The sequence below is a fragment of the Mobula hypostoma genome, chromosome 24 (genome assembly GCF_963921235.1).
Source record: "Mobula hypostoma chromosome 24, sMobHyp1.1, whole genome shotgun sequence".
Classification (NCBI taxonomy): Eukaryota; Metazoa; Chordata; class Chondrichthyes; order Myliobatiformes; family Myliobatidae; genus Mobula; species Mobula hypostoma.
Window position 1 is genome coordinate 17,795,480 of NC_086120.1, and position 26,575 is coordinate 17,822,054.

A 26,575-nucleotide genomic window follows, 5' to 3' on the forward strand; every position below is an offset into this window, starting at 1 on the left:
ACCAGCCCTTAGTGCAGGAGTGTAAAGACAAGGGATGGCAGGCATGGTTGTTCCCTGTGGAGATCGGCTGCAGAGGTTTCCCAGCCAGATCAGCATGGCGGTTGTTGTCAGATCTGAGCCTGGACGAAAGGAGCAGCAAACAAGCAGCTTGTAGGTTGGGGGAAGAGGCAGAACGAGCCTCTTGTTGGATTTGGAGTAGGCTAGAGGAGGGAAGCTGGAAGCCAGGAGCAGATGGGCAGTGATTTGGCCACCACTGCCAGCCCACCAACTGGAGAGTGTCGTGGTTAAGGGTCAAAACACTCTGTGAAGGTTGGGAACCACCTGATGACATCTGCTCCTGGCTGAAGGCTACGGTTACCTTATAAGGTAACTGGAGAATGCACCCTAACAGGTGTATGTAACAAGTAAGACTTAGGTTGGGGCATTATTTAACTATTATTTAAAGATAATGGGATCTGGGAATTCAGATACATAATTCCCTGAAAGTGGTGTCACAGGTAGACAGGGTTGTAAAGAAGGCTTTTGGCAACCCGGCATTCATAAATCAAAGTATTGAGTATAGGAGTTGGGATGTTATGGGGAGGTTGTATAAGACATTGGTGAGGCCAAATTTAGAGTATTGTGTACAGTTCTGGTCACCTAACTATAGGAAGGATATCAGTAAGATTGAAAGAGTGCAGAGAAGATTTACTAGGATGTTGCCGGGTCTTCAGGAGTTGAATTACAGGGAAAGATTGAATAGGTTAGGACTTTATTCCTTGAAGCGTAGAAGAATGAGGGGAGATTTGATACAGGTTTACAAAATTATGAGGGGTATAGACAGAGTAAATGTGAATAGGCGCTTTCCATTTAGGTTAGGAGAGATAAATACGAGAGGACATGGCTTTAGGGTGAAAGGGGAAAGGATTAGGGGGAAAATTAGGGGGAACTTCTTCACTCAGCGAGTGGTGGGTGTGTGGAACGAGCTGCCATCTGACATGGTAAATGTGGGCTCACTCTTAAGTTTTAAGAACAAATTGGATAGATACATGAATAGAAGAAGTCTGGAGGGTTATGGACTGGTGCAGGTCAATGGGACTAGCGGAATAATGTTTTGGCACAGACTAGAAAGGCCGAATGGCCTGTTTTCTGTGCTGTAATGTCCTATGGTTCTATGAAAACATCCTACTGGATTATGTGACTGAGGTAGTCCAGAGACAATTCAGCATATTTTGCTGAGTTGTAATTGATATAAAATTGAAAGAAGCATATTGTTCAAGAGGCTGTCTGACTTAAGTGTATTTTGTTTTTCTATTAAATCCTTGTTTGGCCACCAAGAGAACCACCATCTGATTGAAAAGTTTATTATTCAGTTTATACGTGCGACTAGTTTATATTCGAGAATTTGAGTTTCTTGAAATTCTATAATTAATTATGCATTCTGCGGAGGGCAGTAATATGCCTAGATGCATCTAATCTGCTGGAAATAGAAGAAGAAGATTCTCCACAAGTGTTTTGTGAAAAAGTGATAATGAGCCACATGAGATCTCCAAAAGGAGAAGACAGGTTTGAAACTTGTGCCGAAACTCTGCTGACTGGCCAAGACAATATCAAGTTTATTTTATTTTATATTTTGACTGAAAAAGTAATTATTTTGACAATACGGTCAGGCAGTCTTGAACTATACCCACCTAGTTGTAGCCTTGAGAATTGGAAAGGAGCTCCAGAGTTTAAGGGGTGGAAGCAGTTTAAGGCGCAGTTGCCCTGGGTACAGAAGTTAAAATTTGGAATGTACAAGAAGTCAGAATTCAAAATTGGAGGAGTACAAAGTTCTCAGAGGAATAGATAAAAACCCATGAAGGGATTTGAAAGAAGAATAAAAACTTTAGCATTGATGTGTTGCCAGATGAGGAACAAACAGGGTCAGCAAAAAACAATGAAAATAGGTTAAAAAGCAAGATGGGATATACAGAAACAACAGGAATTCTGCAGATGCTGGAAATTCAAGCAACACACATCAAAGTTGCTGGTGAACGCAGCAGGTCAGGCAGCATCTGTAAGTTAGTCCTGACGAAGGGTCTTGGCCTGAAACGTCGACTGCACCTCTTCCTACAGATGCTGCCTGACCTGCTACGTTCACCAGCAACTTTGATGTGTGTTGATGGGATATACAGTGCCTGTAAAAAGTATTTTCCCCTCTCCCCACCCCCCAGAAGTTTTCATGTTTTATCGTTTTACAATATTGAATCACAGTGGATTTAATTTGGCTTTTTTGACACTGATCAACAAAAAAGACTCTTTCATGTCAAACTGAAAACAGATCTCAACAGAGCGATCTAAATTAAATACAAATATTAAACACAAAATAATTGTTTGCATAAGTATTCATCCCTTTAATATGACACACCAAATCATCACTGGTGCACCCACTTGGTTTTAGAAGTCACAGAATTAGTTAAATGAAGATCACTGTGTGCAGTCAGGTATTTTAATTGATTGTAGTAAAAACACACCTGTATCTGGAAGGACTAACTGCTGGTGAATCAGTATCCTGGGAAAAGTTACACCATGAAGCCAAAACAACACTCCAAGCAATTCTGCAAAAAGGTTATTGAAAAGCACAAGCCAGGAGATGGATACAAGAAAATTTCCAAGTCACTGAATATCTCTTGGAGTACAGTTAAGTCAATCCTCAAGAAATGGAAAGAATATGGCACAGCTGTAAATCTGCCTAGAGCAGGCCGTCCTCAAAAACCAAGTGGCCGTGCAAGAAGGGGACTAGTGAGGGAAGCTACCAAGAGACACATGACAACTCTGGAGGAGTTACAAGTTTCAGTGGCTGAGATGGGAGAGACTGTGCATACAACAATTGTTGCCTGGGTGCTTCACCAATCCCAACTTTATGGGAGAGCGGCAAGGGGAAAACAACTGTTGGGGAAAAAAAAACATGACATCTCAGCTAGAGTTTGCCAGAATGCATGTGGGAGACTCTGAAATCATCTGGCAGAAGGTTCTATGGTCTGAAGAAACCAAAATGAGTTTTTTGACCATCAAACTAAACACTCTTTTTGGTGTAAGCCAAACACTGCACATCATCAAAAACACACCATCCCTACCATGAAGAATGGTGGTTGCTAATCATGCTGTAGGGATGCTTCACTGCAGCAGGCCCTGGAAGGCTTGTGAAGGTAGAGGCTAAAATGAATGAGCAAAATACAGGGAAATCCTGAAGGAAAACTTGATGTGGTCTGCAAGAGAACTGCGACTTGTGAGAAGGTTTCTTTTCCGGCATGAAAATGACCCCAAGCATAAAGCCAAAGCTATATAGGAATGGGTTAAAAACAACAAAGTTAATGTCCTGGAGTGGCCAAGTCAGAGTCCAGACCTCAATCCAATTGAGAATTTGTGGCTAGACTTGAAAAGGGCTGTTCACTCATGATGCCCATGCAATCTGATAGAGCTTGAGCAGTTTTGTAAAGAAGAATGGAGAAAGATTGCAGTGTCCAAATGTACAAAGCAGATAGAGACCTGTCCACATAGATTCAAGGTTGTAATTACTGCCGAAGGTGGATCTACTTAATACTGATTTGAAAGGGGTGGATACTTATGGAATCAATTATTCTTTGTTTTATATTTGTAATTAATTTATCTCACTTTGTAGAGATCTGCTTTCACTTTGATTACAAAGTCTTTTTCTGTTTATCAGTGTCAAACAAGCTAAATTAAATCCACTGTGATTCAATGTTGTAAACCAATAAAACATGAACACTTCCAAGTGGGGTTAATACTTTTTATAGACACTGTAGGTAGCAGTGTTTTTATGGAGCTAAGAGTTTATGGAATATAAAAGTGAGGATTGCCAAGGGAACACTGTAATAACTAGGCCTTGAGGTTACAAAAACTTAAGGATTTAACAATAGATATATTGAGATGGAGTGATATTAAAAAGATGGAAGTGGGTAGTTGGTGATGGTCTCAGTATAGAATCCAATGGCACATTGATGTAACAAACAATTTTATTCAGTCTCACATCATGTAGACAAAATGTAGGTAATGTAATAGCCAAAGAGTGAGTTTTTCAGGTTTTGTCAACTTGATTGTATCTAATCCACAGAGCAAAGGGATTTAACATTCAGATTAGCTAAGATTATTCAGTGGGTGTAGTTCTAGACCTTCCATTTAAATTTTCAAAGTTATAAATTTGATGTTGTTTTGCCTAAGTAGAGAGTTTTAGTATAAATTTCAAATCAGAATATGAAGTTGCCTGATGGCTATGAGGTGGATTTGTATGGGGTGGGCGGAGGGGGGGAGCCTTTAGCACATTCACTTTTGACCTTATTCGGAATTTTAACTCTGTTGCCTAATATGAACATCACACAGCAGTTCCTCAAATTATTTCTACCATCCTACAAAGTCATACATAGGAGAACTCCGAATTTGGTCTATAAGTTGTCGTTTCGATACTGCTTCTAACATTGGATCTCGATTCAAAGTCTGGGATGTAGCATCAGATCTAAGATTCAGTTGTGTTCAGTATGAAAATGTCCCAGATGCTACTAAAATGTGGGTCTCAAAGTCCTTAATGGAATTCAAGAACTTAGAGAGTCAATAGAGCTATCCATTTCTCATAACTAGAACATGACCATTTGGGGAAAATCACTCTATTCCCTAGTATTGCATGTGGAAATGGCCATGACTTAAAATGAAGAATCTGTGTATCCAAAAAGAATATCAAGAGATTTCTCGATCAAGTTTTCTATAAATCCTGAAACAGACAATAGGCAAAAGATCATCAAGGTGTCATGTTTGAGATGATACAATCCAGAACAAACACACCATTGCTGCAGCTGGTGATTACACAGGAAGCTGTTCACACTGCTGTTCGGGAGTAAGCATTTATTCGAGAGCTAGAATGTAACCTGTCTGTGTGAAAACTTTAGCAATGAAGGAACGTAACAAAAACAGTTTAAACCTGTACATGTGTTAACCATGAAGGACAATTACAATTAGATTCACAAAAAAAAAATACTTTCAAGAACTGACTCATCCAACAGCTATTTTTAAACTTTTTGATTGTCAACCAGGCCTCATTCTTTGCCTCCATAGTGAGTTATGCTCCACTCGATCTGCCTTTCACTCTCAGCGTAACCGATCCAGTAAAACAGCATTTCTATTGCCGTCCCCATACTCTCCACAATTATTCTTCCTGCCCCTTCTTCATTTGTGAGCGCTGACCTCAAGTCATGGCAGGTTACCCGGTCACTGAGGGCGTCACAGTTGTTCTTGACCATTTTACCAGGTATTCTCCCTCATGCCACTCTGCTCCAGAGCAACACAGCTGTCAACTGTAGCACACCAAGGCAGTCACCATGACTGAGATCAGCTAACTCAACAAATCGGGGAGTGAATCCACAGCCTTCCTCATTATCCCAAAGAAGCAAATACTTCACGAGACCTTCCTGGATGAATTTGAAAATATCTTGATCACATTAAATAGCACCAACCTGGTTAGCAGGGGTCATTTAATTTTCATTACTGTTTAATCTTTTCCCATCACCAGAATCCTAAAATTATCCAGCTTGGTAATCATAGTCTTGTCAATATATTAGTAATCGGGTGATGATGCTGATGAATGTATCAAAACTATTCTCATATAGTCATGGGTGAATTGTTGTGAAACAATGCCTATCTGGCTAAATTCCAACCCAAAATGGACCAATAACTTTTCCACAGCAGTGATCCTTGAGGTCAACTGAAGTGGGAATCTCTCCTTTTAATAAAAGGTAAGTGGATTAAGAATATACGTGGAGCCTTCAATCAGTGGTGGATTTTATCCTGAAGCTGTCATAAAGTATGAGTTTCAGATATTCGGGTGTTGAGATACCTTCAGGAGAAGGTCATGCTGAAGTTTGCCATTTAAGATGATGTGTGAAAAATGGCTGCAGTTCCTGAGTGACTGGTGCCTTAGGAGCTAACAGCCCAGCAACAAACAGTGTTTCAGGGGATTATGGGGAGGTTGGCAAAAATGAAGATACTGAATGACTTATTTAAAATGAAATCTTGTGGAAAAAGAATTAACCTTAACCTACACATTTTTCATTTGACACTTTGAGCCACGAAGCCCCATGTACTGTTTGGATCACCTGATTAATGACAAAAAAAAGATTTCTGGCCCAGTATCTGCTGCCCATATCCTGGAGTCAGTGACAGAGAGTGAAAATCAGTATTTCATAACCTGTGACTGTGTCATAGCTTTCAAAACAACTGTCTCATCAAGAGCTTCATCCATTTTTCTTAGAATTCCAGTCAATGATGCCAGGGTTAACTTTCCTAGAACAGAAAGATAATTAGATATTTTTATCATCAAAATGAATATTTCAATAACCATTATTAAATTCATGCTTCAGATTCCACAGCACCACAGGCAAAAAAGATCTGAATGAAAGGAACCAACTGACTATTTTGAATTACCTTCCACCTTGCACCCACCCACTCAAATTCAACTATCTTATTGTGTGACTCCTAAACTAGCGAGGGCATTGACTATTTCTACACGATATCACTTTGCAAAGATCTCTGATGTTGGGTAAATGTACTGGGCCAACTGTAAAAACATCTGGAAAATATTCTGGTTGAGGTGTCTGTCTTAGTTCACACATAAAGTATGACTACTTTTTTTGAGGATGTGACTAAACACATTGATGAAGGTAGAGCAGTAGATGTAGTGTGTATGAATTTCTGCAAGGCATTTGATAAGGTACCCCATGCCAGGCTTATTGAGAAGGTAAGGCAGCATGGGATCCAAGGGGACATTGCTTTGTGGATCCAGACTGGCTTGCCCACAGAAGGCAAAGAGTGGTTGTAGATGGTCATATTCTGCAGGAAGGTCAGTGACCAGTGGTGTGCCTCAGGGATCTGTTCTGGGTCCCCTACTCTTTGTGATTTTTATAAATGATCTGGATGAGGAAGTGGAGGGATGAGTTAGTAAATTTGCTGATGACACAAAGGTTGGGGGTGCTGTGGATAGTGTGGAGGGCTATCAGAGGTTACAGCAGGACATCGATACGATGTAAAATTGGGCTGAGAAGTGGCAGATGGAGTTCAACCCAGATAAGTGTGAGGTGGTTCATTTTGGTAGGTCAAATATGATGGCAGAATATAGTATTAATGGTAAGACTACTGGTAGTGAGATGGTTCAGAGGGATCTTGGGGTCTGAGTCCATAGGACATTCAAAGCAGCTGCGCAGGTTGACTCTGTGGTTAAGAAAGCATATGGTGCATTGACCTTCATCAATCGTGGGATTGAGTTTAGGAGCTGAGAGGTAATGTCGCAGCTATATAGGACACTGGTCAGACCCCACTTGGAGTACTGTGCTCAGTTCTGGTCGCCTCACTACAGGGAGGAAGGGTGCAGAGGAGATCCATAGAAAGGGTGCAGAGGAGATCTACAAGGATGTTGCCTGGATTGGGGAGCATGCCTTGTGAGAATAGGTTGAGTGAACTTGGCCTTTTTTTCTTGGAGTGGTGGAGGATGAGGGCGTTAAGGGAAGAAGGTTGGAGAATGGGGTTGAGAGGGATAATAAATCAGCCATAATGGAATGGCAGAGCAGAGTTGATGGGCCAAATGGCCTAAATACACTCCTATGTCTGATAGTCTTATATGTGGGAGAGAGAAAGATACAGGGTATGACCTATATTCTTCATCTGCACCTTTCCAGGGAAGGTCTGATTTTTGGATACAGTATTCATGAAAGGCATTTATGAAGTACCTCTGTTTAGGTGAACACAGGTTAGCTGTTGCTGGAGAAAGTACAGGAGGCAGGAGGAATGGAACCAGCTGTCTGGTTTGTTTGAGATGATTATTGAGAAATTGTCCTCTCCTTTTTAGACCTCAGATGTCTGTCAAACACAAACATATTTCAGAGAAACAACGGAATATCTGGGTTGTGGGGCATGAAGAGTGACAAAATACAGATCTACAACAGTAGATTTGTTCCAGTTTCCTCCCATATTCCAAAAATGTGTGAGTGGGTTGCCCACTGTAATTTGCCCTAGTGAACTATATATTGTGTGTATAAATGGGGTGGGTTAATGAAATAGCTTTACAGTGCTGTCGATCATTGATTGTGCTTCGATTTCCGGCGCTGTCTGTAAGGAGCTTGTATATTCTCCCTGTGATCCTGTGGGTTTCCTCTGGGTGCTCCAATTTCTTCCCACATTCCAAAGACAAATGGTTAACGTTAGTGATTTGTGAGCATGATATGATGGTGCTGGAAGCATAACGGGTCTTGTGGGCTGCCCCCAGCACAATCCTCGGACTGTGTTGGTCGTCGATGCTAAATGATGAGTTCCGCTGTCAGTTTCGACGTACGTGTGACAAATAAAGCTAATCTTGATCTTGAAATGGTAGGATCTAGCTTGATTGGGGATGAAGATGGGGGAGAGGGGGAATTGTGTTGATAACAATTTCAAGGAGAATGAGTTGAGAACTGATCAATAGAAATGGGTGCTTAGTTGTAGGTGTGGACTTGGTGGGCCAAAGGACCTGTTTCTACACTGTATCTCTCTCTATGACTGTAGAACTATCCATTTGCCAAAGCCAAGAGCAGTGCAGCTTTAAATATTAGTGAGTGAGCACAGACAGGTGATAAACTATCCACTGCTGAAATCACAACACTGTCAAAATCCTTTAATACTGCCAATAATTATTTTTTTCTCATTAACAAAAGCAAAGTACTGCAGAAAAAGAAAACCTCAAATGCTGGAAATAGTTAGCAGCTCAGGCAGCATCTGTGGAGAGAGGAGAGAGAAACAGTATTAACCTTTAGTAATTTGGTAAATTTAGGTCAAAGCTCTTTTAACAAAACCCGTGCCAAAGGTACCAATGTGTTATATTAACTGTTCATCTCTTAACAAATGCTGCCAGACTTGCTGAGAGTCTTCAGTAAGTTCTCAGATTGAATGAGAACTTGTTTGAATGCTTAAAATCAATTCAGATTTATTGCTCATTTCTTCTCAGAAAGATGGTGGTGAGTCATTTTCTTGACAGTGACAGTGGAGATGCTAGATTCCTGAAGGTAATCCCTATTAGAGCAGCTGGTTTGATTCAAACAAGTAATTTGCTAACCAATTTCAGGACATGTTAGGAGTCAAACATATTGCTATAGGGGTGGAGTCTGACTACAGTAAGAGCTCCAAGTTGCATTCCTGAAATGATATTAGAGAAACAGATAGAATTTTATAATCTGGTATTCTCAAGGTCTCTTACTAATAACTGCATTTTATGCCCTCTTCTGTACTCCCTTTTCATCTATGACTGTGTTCCTGTACATGGTTCTAACTCCATAATCAAGTTCACAGACAACACCACGGTAGTTGGCCTGATCAGAGGGGATGATGAGACGGCGTACAGGGATGAGGTCCAGCACCTGGCTGCGTGGTGTGCCGACAACAACCCGGCCCTTAACACCCAGAAGACCAAGGAGATCATTGTGGACTTCAGGCATGCTAGGAGCCACACTCATGTCCCTGTCTACATCAACGGAGCTGTAGTGGAGCATGTATCAAGCTTCAAATTCCTTGGTGTCCACATTTCCGAGGATCTCACCTGGTCCCTGAACTCCTCCATCCTGATTAAAAAGACGCAACAGCGCCTTTATTTCCTGCGGAACATCACCTCTGTCCCAGGATACTGACGGACTTTTACCGCTGTACCATTGAGAGAATACTCACCAACTGCATCTCAGTGTGGTATGGCAATTGTCCTGTATCAAACCACAAAGCACTCCAGCGTGTGGTGAAAACTGCCCAGTAGATTATCGGCATCCAATTGCCCACCATTGAGAACATCTACCATAAATGCTGCCTGGGCAGGGCGAAAAGTATTACCAAGGATGCATCTCACCCTAACCATGGACTTTTTACTCTCCTCCCATCCGGTAGGCACTACAGGAGCCTCCGTTCCCACACCAGCAGGCACAGGAAGAGCTTCTTCCCTGAGGCTGTGACACTGCTGAACCTCACATCACAGCGCTAAGCAGGATTGCACCCATATTGTACTGTCTCAGTACTCATATATTTGTGTGCTGTAGCATTTACTTTTTATTTGCAGTTATTTTGTAAATAACACTATTCTTTGCATTTCTGGTTAGATGCCAACTGCATTTCATTGGCTTTGAATCTGTATTCGGCACAATGACAATAAAATTGAATCTAATCTAATCTAATACCATGTTTATTTAACATGATACTATTTCTTTAGCTGTTGCTTTGGGAATTTGTACATATCACTGCTTCATTAGCTCAGCAAGATACTATCACATTCAGATCTTATAATAATTGAGAATTAAAGTGATTGATGAAAGAATGCCTTATGAGAGTAAACTTTACAGAACATTAAATTTACTTAAATTAAGGTAAAATCTAAAGCCTGCTGAAGAAACATGCATTTAAAACAGTTTCTAAGATATCCTTGAATGAACATGGAGGAATTAAAAATAGAAATACATGAAGGAATGGAGAGAGTCAAGTGAGGTGACATTAAGCCTGATCGAATAAATGGCTTTGCAAAGATTATTAAAGGGTTAGTCAAGAGGTGAGGCAGAGGGGGTTAATTAGGAATTTCAGAGGATAAAAGTTCCTGAATGATCTGCTACTGTGGAGCGGTGGTGGCGATAGATAGGATTTACAATAGTAGAGCGAGAGGACTGGAGAATTGCACAGATAAGATGCAGAAAGATTGCAGGTGGACTTGAAAGTACTTTTTAATCCAAGGTGCCAGTGGTCAGATGGACAATCAAAATCAGTGACAATGAGGAAAAGGGTAAGCAGGACCTTTGGAAAACAGATTAAATACAGCATGGGTTAATGGAGGTTACTAAATGGAAGGTCAAATTGGTGGCAGTGGTGAAATCAGGAGTAGAATTACAGCAAGCATATACAAGCTGCAGCAATTTGAATTACACTTCATTCAATTTTATGCTGGACTAGCACAGAAAGAAGCCATTTGATCAATGGCTCACTCTTAGTACCACTAAGTACAGACCTTCACTCCTGCTGTTCTTCCACTGCAGTTCCAGATCTGAGACAAAAGAAAATCTTATTAGTTTCTACATAACCAAGCTACAGAAATGCCATGTAAAATCTAACCTACTTCCTTCAGACATGATTTCCTTTGTGAATATTTAAACGTTCTCTGGCCATATTCAAGTTGTTCTACAGATGTGCAGTAGAGAGCATCCTGACAAGTTGCATCACTGCCTGGTACGGACACTGCACTGCGGCGGACAGGAAGGCTCGACAACGTGTAGTCAAAACTGCCCAATGCGTCAACAGCACCAGCCTACCTGCCATCGATGGGATATATAGAGAAAGCTGCCAGAAAAGGGCCAGAGACATCATGACAGATCAGAAACATCACTCTGGTCATGGTCTGTTTGTCCCTCTCACATCAGGAAGGAAGTTATGTAGCATCCATGCCAGGATCACCAGACTCAAAACCAGTTACTTCTCCAAGCAGTAAGACTGATCAACACCTCTACCCACTAATCCATCCCTCCCCACCTGAAACCATCATTTCCTGTCAGTCACATTATGTACAGACACTACACTCCTGTGCCTAACAAATAATCAATCTATGTATATAAGCTATCTTATGTATTTAAATTTAGTGTGTTTTTTTTATCTTATGGTTTTTTTTGTGCTGCATCGGATCCAGGGCAACAATTATTTCGTTCTCCTTTATGCTTGCGCACTGAAAATGACATTAAGCAATCTTGATCTTGAACCTTTAGATTAGCACCACACCTAGCTCCTCTCAAATTAAACTTAAAGTGGTTTGTTCTTTCCTCACAAACAGTAAAAATTCTATAAAACTGTACTTTCAAAATTACTGTATCACCTGTTTTTCTCAGCTGTGTTTTCATCATCTTCTGTCCTTTAAAATAGAAAATACATAAGGATTCCATTAATGAAAGGAAATGCTGCCTTGATGACAGGGTAATGCCACTTAATCTACTACATCAGCAACCTTTACATTCTTTTCACCCCAACTCCCAGCCGTGTTCTGCTCCAGGAAATTACTAAAATTCATTCTTCCACCTAAAACACTTGCAAATTTCGACAGGTATACCATGGACACCATTTTAGCTGAGTGCATCACTGTTTGGTATGGCAGATAGGGGGCTACTACACAGGATAAGCTGCAGAGAGCTGCAAAATCAGTCAGCTTCATCACGGGCACTAGCCTCTATATTATCCGAGACATTTTCAAGGAGTGGTACTTCAAAAAGGCATCATTATTAAGGACCCCACCAGCTAGGATACGCCCTATTCTTATTGTTACTATCAGGAAGGAGGTGCAGAAGCCTGAAGGCACATACTCGGTGATTCAGGAACAACTTCTTCCCCTCTGCCATCCAATTTCTGAATAGACTTTGAACCCATGAACACTACCTTATTACTGTTTTATTTTTATTTTTGCACTATTTATTTAACTATTTTATATTTTTTTATACAATCATACAATCCATCAGCTTTACTCCAAGGCAACCAGTGCAGTGCTCGCTCAGGGCGCCATCAGGGAGTGGATCCATACCTCTGTGGGAGTCCATCAGGGCTGCCTCCTCTCTCCCACTCTCCTCAACGTCTTCCTGGAACGAATCATGGGTGTTGCCCTTGAAGATCATGTGGGCACAGTCAGCATCAAAGGGAGGAACATTACAAACCTAAGATTTGCTGACGACATTGATGGACTTGCAGGAAAACAGGATGAACTGGCCAAGCTGGTCAGCCATCTTGACAGAGCCTCCACAAAGTTTGGAAAGGAAATAAGTGCCGAGAAAACCAAGCTCATGGCAAGTACCAACGGTGCCATCACAACAGACATCTCAGTCCACGGTCAAAAATTTGAGACAGTGCAGCAGTTCAAATACCTGGGGGTAATCATCAGTGATGAAGGATCAAGACCAGAAGTCCTGGCAAGAACCGCACAGACAATGACTGCACTATCCAAACTCAAGACAATATGGAGGGACAGCAACATCACCACGAAGTACAAGATCAGACTCCTGCATGCATTGGTATTCTCCATCTTCCTGTACGCATGTGAGACATGGACCCTCACAGCAGAGCTACAGAGGAAGATACAAGCATTGGAAATGAGATGCTATCGCAACATCTTGGGCATCTCATACTTGGACCACATCACAAACGAGCAGGTCCGTAAGACCATCCAGCACCACATTGGCCCCCTTGAAGACCTTCTCACAATGGTGAAGAAAAGAAAGCTGAGATGGTACAGCAACGTAACAAGATCCAGTGGCCTTGCAAAGACCATTCTACAAGGAACTGTGGAGGGGAAAAGAAGGAGAGGTAGGCAGAGGAAAAGATGGATAGACAACATTAAAGAATGGACAGGGAAAACATTTGCGGTGACCCAGGCTCTGGCACACAACCGGACAGATGGAACAGACTGGTGCAAAGCTTGTCATGAGGGCGCCCCGACGACTCCACCAGGAGTTAAGGGCGCAAGGAAGGAAGGAAGGATATATTTTTTACTGTAATTCTGTTTTTTTATAGTATCATTATATTACATTGTACTGCTGACACAAAGTTAACAGATTTCACACTGTATGCTGGTGATATTAAACCTGATTCTGAACTTGTGGATAGAAGCCTGATATTCAACATGATCGCACCTTTTGCCTGAATTGCTGGTGACTCAGTGACCTATGTTACAGTCTGGGCATTACATGAGAGATAGGATCCAGCTGTGGCCCAGTACTGGTACATCCCCTCAACGTTGCAATAATCTGCCAATCTGGCTGAGTACAATGTGGCCACAGGTAAGGCACCTGGAAAAGCACAAATGTCTAGAATCTGTCTCCAAGCTGCAGTCAGGACAGGAAGGGGGAAAAAAACTGAAAAAGAAATGTGTGTTTCTACTCTGAGCTGGTTAACAAAGTTGAAACTGCCTAAGAACTGCGAACTATATCAGAAAACAGAGAAAGCATTTATGAGCTAATAGCTTGGGGAGAGAAGAATTTAGTGCAAGTTACAGTATGGCAAAGAGCAAAGTAAATTAGAAAGAGTTCTGATTCATTAAAGGGCAAGCATTCCATTATCAAAACTTTTTTAATGCAATGTACCAACACATCATCAGTGGAAGCACAGTAAAACTCTGATAATCTGCCATCTGATTATTTATAGTGCATAAATAAAAATAAAGGAGTAGTGTGGTACTGTTCATGGGTTCAATATCCATTCAGAAATCGGGTGGCAGAGGGGAAGAAGCTGTTCCTGAATCACTGAGTGTGTGCCTTCAGGCTTCTGCACCTCTGTCCTGATGGTAACAATGCCAGGTCCAGGGTGTGAGCTAGGGGGTCGAAGTCTGGGCCAGGTGCGTACAGCACTGTGGAAAAAGTCTTAGTCATATATACATAGCTAGGGTGCCTAAAACATCTATTCGGTACTGTATTTGTCAATGTGGAGCAGAGAGCGAGTTTGTAAATCTGGCGGGAGTAAAGGATATTGGAAATGGTGAGGGTGGAGTGCCGCGGGAAGGGTGTGGGACAGGTGGCAGAGTGCTGAGGGAAGGGGTGCCCTAGGTGTAGATATACCCAGCCTTGAAACACCAGGCAAGGTCATTTGACTCCAAACAGTTGGTTTATTGATCACTACAGAATGTCTCTCTGGTGCTTTGCTCCCATCTCCCTTTCCCTTTTCCTTTTCCCAAACATGATTCCCCTCTCCCTGCCCCCTTCACACCTTCAATCTACAATAGAGACCCTAATCAGAATCAGGTTTATCATCACTCACATGTGTCATTAAGTTTTTTTTTAGCAGCAGTACAATGCAGTGCATAAAATTACTACAGTACCGTGCAAAAGTCTTAGGCACCCTACCTAAGACTACCTACCTGTGACTAAGACTTTTGCACAATACTGTAGTTTGAGCCATGATGAGGGTTGGAAATATCTTGGAACATGGTAGTCTAGTGGTTGGAGTTGGGTCTGTAATTATGCTATGTTTCAGCTTGTTTTGGTCAGTAAAAACATAATAACTGCTCTTTACAATCTGAAACTCACCAGTTCTATTTCCTGCACAACAGAAAATCTGCAGATGCTAGAAATCAAAACAATACACACAAAAAGCTGAAAGAACTCAGCAGGACAAACAGCATCTATAGAAAAGAGTAAACAGTCAACTTCTTGTCCTGATGAAGGGTCTCGGCTCGAAATGTCGATTGTTTACTCTTTTCCATAGATGCTGCCTGGCCTGCTAAGTTCCTCCAGCATTTTATGTGTAGTTCTATCTCCCACTCCATTTACACTCGCCAGGTTCACTAACAAATTTATTATACCACTGCATAATGTGTAAAAGAAAAGTGAAATGAAAATGTCTGGGCATCTTGAACTGTAATCTCAAAAATCTGCTAATCTGGCACAACCAAAATCTACAGATGTTGTAATGTAAGGTTTTACTGTGAAACAATCATACCAGCCATTAATAAAAACTAATACAAAAACCACAATAAGGAAATGAAAGAAGCAGAGTAATTATTTACCTGGGTTTTTTAGCCTTGATTCTTTCTTCTTCAAATCTGAAAGTTAGAAAAACTGGGATTTATCCATTATTTCATCAGATCAGTGAAATTTACCAAATCACTTCACAAGTATTTAGACTTGGAACAAAAACCTTGCAAACACTAGTGCTCTCTTTGTGCAGCCAAACTGAGAGAGAGGGAAGTGGCAGTTTCCATCACATCCAACAGGTGATGATGAGAGAGATAGCAAGATCTGGGTAGTCTGTCAAGGTGGGAGAGCCCTGCCAGACCCTCGTAAAGGCCCACAATCACAGTGCCAGTAGGCTGCAGCCCCGAGCCCAACGTCTCAGTACTGAATGGCTGCACCACTGACTGCTCACACAGTATCAACTCCCGCAAGCAGTCTCTGTACATAACACTTTACACTAGATCCATGCCAAATTCCCAGCAACCTTTACGTTACATAAACCTTTATTATAAACACAAGAGATTCTGCAGATACTCGACATCCAGAGTAACACACAGAAAATGCTGGAGGAAACTAGCAGGTCAGGCAGCAACTGTCTGCCAAAAGCAGAATTTCCCAGTGGCCAACAATTTTAGTTCCCATCCCCATTCCTGTTCTGACATGTCGTCTATGGCCTCCTCTTTTGCCATAGAGGCTACGCACAGGATGGAGGAACAACATCTCCTATTCCGTCTAGGTAGCCTCCAACCTGATGGCATGAGATTGATTTCTCCTTCTGGTAAAATTATTTCCCTTCCTCTTCCCTCTTCTATTCTCCACTCTGGCCTTTTACCTCTTATCCTCACCTGCCTATCGCCTCCCCATGATGTCCCTCCTTCTTCCCTTTCTTGCATGGTCTACACTCCTCTCCCACCAGCTTCCTCCTTCTCCAACCCTTCACCTTTCCCACCTTCCTCTATCACTTTCTAGCTAATACTTCTTCCCCTCACACCACCTTTTTATTCTAGTAAATCGAAACATCAACTGTTTACTCCGTCCCATAGATGCTGTCTGACCTGCTGAGTTCCTCCAGTGTTGTTTCGTGTGCTTTGCTTTTTATTCTAGTGTCCTCCCCTTCCTTACCAGTCCTAAAGAAGGGTTTCAGCCCAAAACGTAGACTGTTTATTCATTTCCATGATCTGCTAAGTGCCTCCACCATTTTGTGTGTGTTAACCTTTTATTAGTGCTGATTTAATTACCACACTCTCTCCTGGGACTGAGCACTAAGTGAGATACCAGTGTATTTAAAGCTGAGGTCAAATCCTGTGTGGTTCTGGTGAAAGCCCTTTTCCTGATCATAAATTCAATAATACACCACTTTGCTACAGGATCCCATGTTAATCCATATACCAAACCTGTATACCAGGCCAAAGTTTCAGTCTCATCCAGTCATCTTTCCCTCTTCTTCTGAACACATTGACCTTTGCTGAGTCGTAGTTTCACAGTGGGTGTACAGTTTGTGGCTCTCTCTAGAAAAACTGGGGGACAGTGACCAACGCTCCCTGGCCTTTAGCATTATCATGGAAAAGGATAGAATCAGAGAGGACAGGAAAATTTTTAATTGGGGAAGGGCAAATTATGAGGCTATAAGGCTAGAACTTGCAGGTGTGAATTGGGATGATGTTTTTATGAACATGTGGTCGATGTTTAGAGATCTCTTGCAGGATGTTAGGGATAAATTTGTTCTGGTGAGGAAGATAAAGAGTGGTAGGGTGAAGGCACCATGGGTGACAAGTGAGATGGAAAATCTAGTCAGATGGAAGAAGGTAGCATACATGAGAATTAGGAAGCAAGGATTAGATGGGTCTATTGAGGAATGTAGGGTGGCAAGAAAGGAGCTTAAGAAGGGGCTGAGGAGAGCAAGAAGGGGGCATGAGAAGGCCTTGGCAAGCAGGGTAAAGGAAAACCCCAAGGCATTCTTCAATTATGTGAAGAAAAAAAGGATGACAGGAGTGAAGGTAGGTCCAATTAGAGATAAAGGTGGGAAGATGTGCCTGGAGGCTGTGGAAGTGAGTGAGGTCCTCAATGAATACTTCTCTTCGGTATTCACCAATGAGAGGGAACTTGATGATGGTGAGGACAATATGAGTGAGGTTGGTTTTCTGGAGCATGTTGATATTAAGGGAGAGGAGGTGTTGGAGTTGTTAAAATACATTAGAACGGATAAGGCCCCGGGGCCTGACGGAATATTCCCCAGGCTGCTCCACGAGACGAGGGAAGAGATTGCTGAGCCTCTGGCTAGGATCTTTATGTCCTCATTGTCTATGGGAATTTTATCGGAGGATTGGAGGGAGGCGAATGTTGTCCCCTTGTTCAAAAAAGGTAGTAGGGATAGTCCAGGTAATTATAGACCACTGAGCCTTACGTCTGTGATGGGAAAGCTGTTGGAAAAGATTCTTAGAGATAAGATCTATGGGCATTTAGAGAATCATGGTCTGATAAGGGACAGTCAGCATGGCTTTGGGAAGGGCAGATCGTGTCTTACAAGCCTGATAGTGTTCTTTGAGAAGGTGAGTAGGCATATAGATGAGGGTAGTGTAGTGGATGTGATCTATATGGATTTTAGTAAGACATTTGACAAGGTTCCACATGGTAGGCTTATTCAGAAAGTCAGAAAACATGGGATCCAGGGAGATTTGGCCAGGTGGATTCAGAATTGGCTTACCTGCAGAAGGCAGAGGGTCATGGTGGAGAGAGTACATTCGGATTGGAGGGTTGTGATTAGTGGTGTCCCACAAGGATCGGTTCTGGGACCTCTACTTTTCATGATTATTATTAATGACCTAGATGTGGGGGTAGAAGGGTGGGTTGGCAAGTTTGCAGATGACACAAAGGTTGGTGGTGTTGTAGATAGTGTAGAGGATTGTCGAAGATTGAAGAGAGACATTAATAGGATGCAGAAGTGGGCTGAGAAGTGGCAGATGGAGTTCAACCCGGAGAAGTGTGAGGTGGTACACTTTGGAAGGACAAACTCCAAGGCAGAGTACAAAGTAAATGGCAGGATACTTGATAGTGTGGAGGAGCAGAGGGATCTGGGGTACATGTCCACAGATCCACAGATGCCTGAAAGTTGCCTCACAGGTAGATAGGGTAGTTAAGAAAGCTGATGGGGTGTTAGCTTTCATAAGTCGAGGGACAGAGTTTAAGAGTTGCGAGGTAATTATGAAGCTCTATAAAACACTGGTTAGGCCACACTTGGAGTACTGTGTCCAGTTCTGGTCGCCTCACTATAGAAAGGATGTGGAAGCATTGGAAAGGGTACAGAGGAGATTTACCAGGATGCTGTCTGGTTTAGAGAGTATGCATTATGATCAGAGATTAAAGGAGCTAGGGCTTTACTCTTTGGAGAGGAGGATGAGAGGAGACATGATAGAGGTATACAAGATATTAAGAGGAATAGGTAAAGTGGATAGCCAGCACCTCTTCCCCAGGGCACCACTGCTCAGTAGAAGAGGACATGGCTTTAAGGTAAGGGGTGGGAAGTTCAAGGGGGGTATTAGAGGAAGGTTTTTTACTCAGAGAGTGGTTGGTGTGTGGAATGCACTGCCTGAGTCAGTGGTGGAGGCAGATACACTAGTGAAATTTAAGAGACTATTAGACAGGTATATGGAGGAATTTAAGGGGGGGGTTATATGGGAGGCAGGGTTTGAGGGTTGGCACAATATTGTGGGCCGAAGGGCCTGTACTATGCTGTACTATTCTATGTTCTATGTTCTAAATCTTTGCTAAGACATTACACCTACAAGTCTAAGTGGTGAGTGCTAGCCAGTGGCTTCAGTCCTGCATATACTGTATGTCATGTGCTGGATCCTTCAATAAAAGGGGCACAACAAAATACATCAACTTTATTTTTTATTTGTTTATGCTGGTGTTCATTATTGGCAAGGGAAGTGTTTATTCCTTTTGCTAACTATTCCTTAAGAGGGCATTTAAGCGTTAACCACATTGCTGTGGGTTTAGAGTCGCACAAGGGTGATAGATTCCCTTCCTTTAAGAACAGTGATGAGCCAGATGGGGCTTTAATGACAAGTAGTAGGTTCTTCATAACTGTTACTGTGACTAGATTTTAATTCCAGATTTATTTAAGTACTTAAATTTGAATTGGTGTTGGCGCGTGGCCCAGTAGTTAAGGCGTTCGTCTAGTGATCTGAAGGTCGCTAGTTCGAGCCTTGGCTGAGGCAGCGTGTTGTGTCCTTGAGCAAGGCACTTAACCACACATTGCTCTGCGACGACACCGGTGCCAAGCTGTATGGGTCCTAATGCCCTTCCCTTGAACAACATCGATGTCATGGAGAGGGGAAACTTGCAGCCTGGGCAACTGCCGGTCTTCCATACAACCTTGCCCAGGCCTGCACCCTGGAAACCCTCCAAGGCACAAATCCATGGTCTCATGAGACTAATGGATGCCTATATATATAATAAAATTTGAATTCCTCAGTTGCTTAAGGGTGCGTGAGTGTAGTCCTCCAATTGCCTCCTGACTCCAGTTCAGTATTTTGACTACTTGGCTACCAGATCCAATTCTCATCCTTTACAGAGTCAGGTCACTGAACAGATATTTGGATTGGGAACTAAGTCTGTTTCTCATACTCGTACTAAAGTTTATTGCTGTATAACCACAATTAAGTACAGATTTGCAACTGACCTTTTAGTACAGTACCTATAAACTTGGTATCACACTGTTCAATGCCTTCAAAGCTCAGTCATTTGAAGGAACCTTCACAAGCCTTCTCCGACCAAGACATAAAAAGTTTTTAAAAGTCTGTTGGATGTCACCAGTGTTGATACGTACTGTAAGACACACTCTGGGATCTGCATCTGTTCCATTGGAATGACCTGCTCCAGTTCAGAGAGAGTGTAAGCATACTGAATCTTACTCATGAACTTAACACTGAAAAACAATGCAGGCAGAGACAGGTCAATTAAAAACATTCAACAGAATTAGTTCCATCAATGTATCTCAGCAACAAGCCAGACAACCTTTAATTCATTGAATTTATTTGCCATAGACCTCAGATTACATCCAGTAGTAGAATCATTATACTGTTAACCACAAGCCATTCAGCCCATTGTATCCATGATAGTCTTTGAAGACCAATCACATTAGCCTCATTCCCCTGCTCTGTAGCCCTACGAACTAATTGCACTTAGCTGTTAATTCAATTGCTATTAAGTTTTCTTAAGTAGGTAGTTTTCATTATAGTTTTCAAAGGGGAATTGGATAAATATACAAACGAGAAAAATAAATCGCAAAGCTATGGAGAAAGGTCCAGTGAGCGGAATTCAAGAGTTGCTCTGATAGAGAGCCAGCACTGGCACAATGGGCCTACCTATAATCATTCAGTGATTCTCTAATTCCTTTTTGAAATCCCAGTACAGGTAGCTGATTCCAAATCATATCCAGTATCCATTTTCAACCTCCAAGGTAATGTGTTGTTTCCACACCTTGCATCATTTCCCTATCATCTGATCACTGAAACACTCACTACTGGGAGTAGGTTCTCTCTATTGACACTCCATCAATCCATCATGACCATTTGCACCTCTGTCAGATCTCCCCTTGGCCTTTGCTTCCATTCGGACAACAACCACAACTATTCTTGTTTAGTCTTGCAGTTGAATTCCCTCATGCCCAGAACCATTCGAATAAGTCTGCATCCTGCACTCGTGAACATTCCCAAGGTTTGACAGTCAGAGCTGGGTGCAATACATCACTTGTGGCCTAACTAGTGTTAAACATACTGTAGTCTCAACACTCGTGTATTTGTATTCCGTCCCTTTATTTATGAAGGCACATTTTACTAATTGCTCTCTCAAAACATCGAAGATTTATACAAACAAATAACCAGGCTTCCATATATTGAATGCTTTAGAACTATGCTACTTAGTTCATATTAGTCCTCCTCTTTATTTGGCATAATGTATCACGTTAAATTAATAAACTTTATCTGCCACTTATCCAACCATTCATCCCTCTATCTTGCTCATAGTTTATAACACTTCCAATTTCTGCATCACTTGCATATCTTACCTCACGTACTCTAAACCAAGGCAGCAACTGATGTCAAAAACAGTGATCCTAGCACTGATGCCTAAGGAATATCTCAGTACCTTCCTTCAGTCTGACAAAGAGTTTGCTTTCTTTTATGATTCATTGAGAAGATTTGGAGAGGGTCAAGAAGAGATTCTTCAGGATGTTGCCTGGAATGGGGTGTATTATCTACAAGGAGAGGTTGGATTGTTTTCACTGGAGCATCAGAGGCTGAGGGGATAACCTGATACAAGAATTAAAAAATTAGGAGAGGCATAGATTAGGGTGGTGGTCAGTCATTTTCCCAGGGTGGATATGTCAAACAGTAGAGGGCGCAGGTTTAAGGTGAGAGAGGGAACGTTTAAAGGAGATTCGCAGAATATGTTTTTTGTATAGAGTGGTAGGTGCCTGGGAATATGCTGTCAGGGGAGATGGTACGATAACAATGTCTAAGAGGCTGATACAGACAGGTACAAGAACAGGCAGGGAATAAGAAGGAATATGGACTATGTGCAGGCAGATAAGGTTGATTTACAAAAGTTTGTAAATTGGCATCATTTAGTTGGCCAAAAGATCTGTTCCTCTGCTGTGCTATTCCAAGTCATTGCTGACAAGACCAGTATTTATTGCTTACCCCTGCTTGCTTCCTGAACATGGCATACTTGTCCTTTCAGAGAGTAGTTAAGGGTCAACCATGTTGTTTTGTGTCATAGGTGGACCAGAATGGGTAATGATGTCATAATTTCTTACAAAGGAATTGCTGAATCAGATGGATCTATAATTTAAATTTCCCCCGCTTCTCTATTTGGTATTTTATAGCACATGTCACCAACTCATCAGTTCAGGCCTTTAGATTATCAGTCTGAAACCATAAACAAAATCCTATCATTGGAATGTCTCCCTGAAGGCTGCTGATGATAGAGCTGACTGTAATCCTAAGAATACTGAAACATTTCATAGCTTAATAGCTCAAATCTGCCTTGTTTCATTAGTAGGGTTTATTTTCCAGTTTGCATTTTTTCATTGTTTACTTGGTTAATTACTGTGGCAGTTAAGCTGTAGCAGGTTTTGAGGTAGGTGCATGGGATGTGGTGCCAAGGACGGTGGAGGTAGAGACAGATACGATAGAGACATCTCAGAATCAGAAAGAGACTCGTTAGATAGGTACATGGATGAAAGGAAAATGGAGGGGTATATGAGATTGATCTTAAGAGTAGGTTAAAACATCAGCACAATATCATGGGCCAAAGGGCCTATACTGTGCTGTCTATACTCTGTTCTAACACAGCAAATGTGAACACCTCTGTAGCAGCAGCTGAAGCCCAATAATGGTAGGGTTAGCGGATAGCACGACACTATTACAGCTCAGGGTGTAGGACTTCAGAGTTCAATTCCAACGTCCTCTGTAAAGAGTCTATATATCTTCCCCGTGGAGTACATAAGTTTTCTCCAGGTTCCCCAGGTTCCTCTCACAGTCCAAAGATGTACCGGTTGGTAGGTTAATAGGTCATTGTAAGTTGTCCCGTGATTAGAATAGGGTTGAATCAGGGTTCGCTGGGTCTATGCAGCTCAACGGGCCAAGCAGGACCTACTCCATGCTGTATCTCTAAATACATAAATAAAGTAACTTCCCCTGATGAGTAGCATCTATATCCTGTCCACGTCCCCAACCCAAACCATTGCCCAGGGCTGATCTCTCCTGGTAAGTCCGCAGGCAAAACTCCCTGATCCCTCTCCTGCCTGACACTCATCCAGAATGTCCCTCAGTCTGATTGTATTTCTCCTCCTCCAACAAGTGATATTGTAGCCTTTGTACTAAACCACCCTACTCAAGAATCTCAATTTACCAACTAGACTGGAATATTCATGCACTAGCTCATTATGACATTAATCCTCTGATTAACTGCTGCAACCTTTATACATGTCAATCTTGGATATGTTCTCTTTAACTTAGTAGCCCATTATGATATACAGCCACTGGCAACAGCCAATTTATTCATGGATGGAGATTTTACTGTTAGCATAGTATGACCACAGTCAAATAGATATGTGACAGTTATAGCTCGTTACCTAATAAATGGCCTGGATATTGCCAGCACGGTCCTAATAAACCAGGATGGGTGAACGATTATTAATGACTTTAGATTCTTCCTTAACCTGTCAGTTGGAAACAGAAAATCTATAGTCAGCGTTGTATTTCACAAAAGTCCCCAAACAGAAACAGAACTTAGGGAGGTATCTTGCCTCCATCAGTTCAATCTGTCAAAGAAAGTTTCACTTCAGAAAAAAGTCTAACTGCATTTTACCTGACTCCGCAGTATTAATAGGAAACCACAGCAGCCAACTCTCACAGAAAACTCCACAAAAGTAGCGAGATCAGCTGTTAATTTTTTTGTGTTACAGTAATTTGATGATTTTTTTCCCAGAACAGAGAAAATTGGATGCCCATTAGAAATGTTATCAGTGAAACAGATGTCATTTGATTAGAAAGGGCCTTGATTTTAACTCTCCCTTGAAAGATGATGTTGCAGCTTATTTAAACTTTAGAGCAGAATTAGGCCATTCAGCCCATGGTGTCTCCTCTGACATTCGATCATGGCTGATTTATTATTCCTCACAATTCCTTTCTCCTACCTTCTCCCACCTTCTCCCTGTAATCTCTGACAGCCTGATTAAAAAGAACCTATCAACTACCACTTTAAATATTCCCAATGACTCGGCCTCCATGCCCTCTGTGGCAGAGAATTCCACAAATTCACGACTCGCTGGCTAAAGAAATTCTTCAACTCTGTTCTAACTACTGGAAATATACTCTCCACGTCCACTCTGTCTAGGCCTTTCAACGTTCGATAGGTTTCAATAAGATCCCCCTCTTTCTTCTAAACTCCAGCAAGTACAAGCTCAGAGCCAAGCCATCAAATGCTCCTCATATGCTAACACTTTCATTTATGGAATCATTTTGTGAACTTCCTCTGGACACTCTCCAAAGCCAACACATCCTTCCTTAGATAAAGGACCCAAACCTGCTCAGAGTACTCCAAATGTGGTCTGACCAATGTCTCATAAAGCCTCAACATTAAATCCTTGCTTTTATATCCTAGTACTCTCGAAATGAGTGCTAACATTGTGTTTTCTTTCCTTACTACCAACTCAACCTGCAAGTTAACCTTGCGGAAATCCTGCATCAGGACTCCCAAGTCCCTTTGCACCTCCAATTTCTGAATTTTCTCCCCATCTAGAAAACAGTCTGTGCTTTTATTCCCTTCACCAAAGTGCATGACCACATAGTTCCCTACTCTGTACTCCATCAACCATTTCTTTGCCCATTCTCCTAATCTGTCCAAGTCCTTCTGCATACTCCCTGTTTACTCAACACTGGATTAGAATGACGTTCACAGCAATGATATACTCTTGCTGAACATGGAAAATGGTTGCAAAATAAAAGAAAATCCCACTGTTTGAAAGCTTTAAAGCGCATTAAGGGAAGAAGAGAAATGTCAAACCAAAGAGAACCTTTGGTCCAATTGAAGCTTATTTATTGTTAGTTACACTACATCTTGTCACACTCTATTTTGCATACATTTAAGCCTGTTTCCTGCCTTGTTAGATTATCATAGACAAATCATTGATTCTGTGAAGAGGTCTTTTATTTGTGCTTGGGCGTGCAAAATTTATCAGAGTGAATCTTCTTACACCAATCACTGGTAATAACGTTCACCCATTTACCCCTTTGATAATGCACTTCTCATCCCAACCCATTTGATGCAATCTGTTACGGTGATCACACAGTTCGCTCGTTGTTAATTGTGATCTGCACAGTTTGATTTTCTCTTTGAAGATCAGTGGAAATACACTGGGAATAGCTGGTGCAGTGTTTAAGCAGTCATCAATGCAACTTACCCTTGCAATTTATTGATAATGAATTGTATATTTGACATCTGGATTTAGTCCAAGTTATTTACAAAGACAGGAATTTTCAGTAGCTACTGATACAATTCATGAATTGTGGCTTGAACAAATGATTAATATTAATTCCAATTATTAATTTTGGTACAAATCTTTATTATTGTTGGTGTAATATTTCACAAAGGAGTACTACATATTGTTCACAGTGATTAGTGCTTTTCATTAATAGTGACCAGTTCAGATTTTTATGCTTTATTAGGTGATTTTTTTCATATTAACAGTATTGCTGTACTTAACTACAATAAATAATCAATGCTGGTACATCGACAACTGGTACAACTTGTTGGGCTGGATTTTACTGCACTAGCCCTCTGTGTATCCAGAACAGCTTGCTGGATGAAAGCGTCCTGGATGTCTTTAACAGGCCCTGCATAGCGGAAGGGTTTTGAGGATATAATCAAGTCACATGGATGGGGCAGAACCACACTAACTGATGAAGCCATTGAGAGCATCTTTTGACAGATGGCAAAATCAAGCTGCCAGCTCTACCACCTGTCAAACTTGCAAGCTTTCAATTAATCTGAATGGTCCTGATGTTCAGAAATGTTTAAAAGCTGTGGAATATGAAATAAACAATTAAAAGTAAAAATGCAAAAAGAAGATAAGCAATAAATAAAATTACCCCAGAATATTTGAATTAAGAAAAAAAACTGATGCAAAACCAAATAATTGTGCACATGAAGAACTTTATCTTAAGTATTAAAATTAAAAATCATGGTCTGATTTGTGGCTTTTCTGTAAAATGAATTGAATTGTAGTGCTCAATCACCGGAAACACTAAGTCTACAAACTGATCAATGACCAGTGAGCTGCTTTAATTGATTCCATCCTGGTGTTCTGGATCTAGTGCCTGAGAGTTCAGTAGTACTCGTGACCACTAGTGAGTCAACCTCACAAAGAGCTATTTCTTATCCTTAATGGCCTGCACCATTGCAGAGCATGCAAGGGAAAATAAGAGAGTCTGGGGACTGGCTTGGATCCGACAAGATGTGGGAGATGTAAAACCACATTCTCTCTGGGAAAAATCAATTCCTATCTGCTTAATACT

The 26,575-nt window shown here is 41.5% G+C and overlaps 2 protein-coding genes across 6 annotated transcripts in view; one reads left to right on the forward strand and one right to left on the reverse strand.

Annotated features, from left to right (window-relative positions):
* Nucleotides 1–26,575, forward strand: part of LOC134337338 (beta-1,3-galactosyl-O-glycosyl-glycoprotein beta-1,6-N-acetylglucosaminyltransferase-like) — a 117,727-nt gene that overhangs the window by 88,178 nt on the left and 2,974 nt on the right. The window lies entirely within an intron of this gene.
* LOC134337340 (caytaxin-like) overlaps nucleotides 3,712–26,575 on the reverse strand; it is a 60,229-nt gene continuing 37,365 nt past the window's right edge. For 3 of the 4 annotated variants that reach the window (XM_063032261.1, XM_063032262.1, XM_063032263.1), the window contains 6 exons: nucleotides 23,632–23,718; nucleotides 20,323–20,421; nucleotides 15,545–15,580; nucleotides 11,879–11,914; nucleotides 11,024–11,059; nucleotides 3,712–6,309 (listed from right to left, as the gene is read on the reverse strand). In XM_063032261.1, the coding sequence (XP_062888331.1) occupies nucleotides 11,026–11,059; nucleotides 11,879–11,914; nucleotides 15,545–15,580; nucleotides 20,323–20,421; nucleotides 23,632–23,718 (292 nt within the window). In that variant the 3' untranslated portion in view covers nucleotides 3,712–6,309; nucleotides 11,024–11,025. Of the gene's footprint in view, nucleotides 6,310–8,732; nucleotides 8,770–11,023; nucleotides 11,060–11,878; nucleotides 11,915–15,544; nucleotides 15,581–20,322; nucleotides 20,422–23,631; nucleotides 23,719–26,575 lie in introns of all 4 variants that reach the window. The other variant, XM_063032264.1, reaches the window with a different exon arrangement.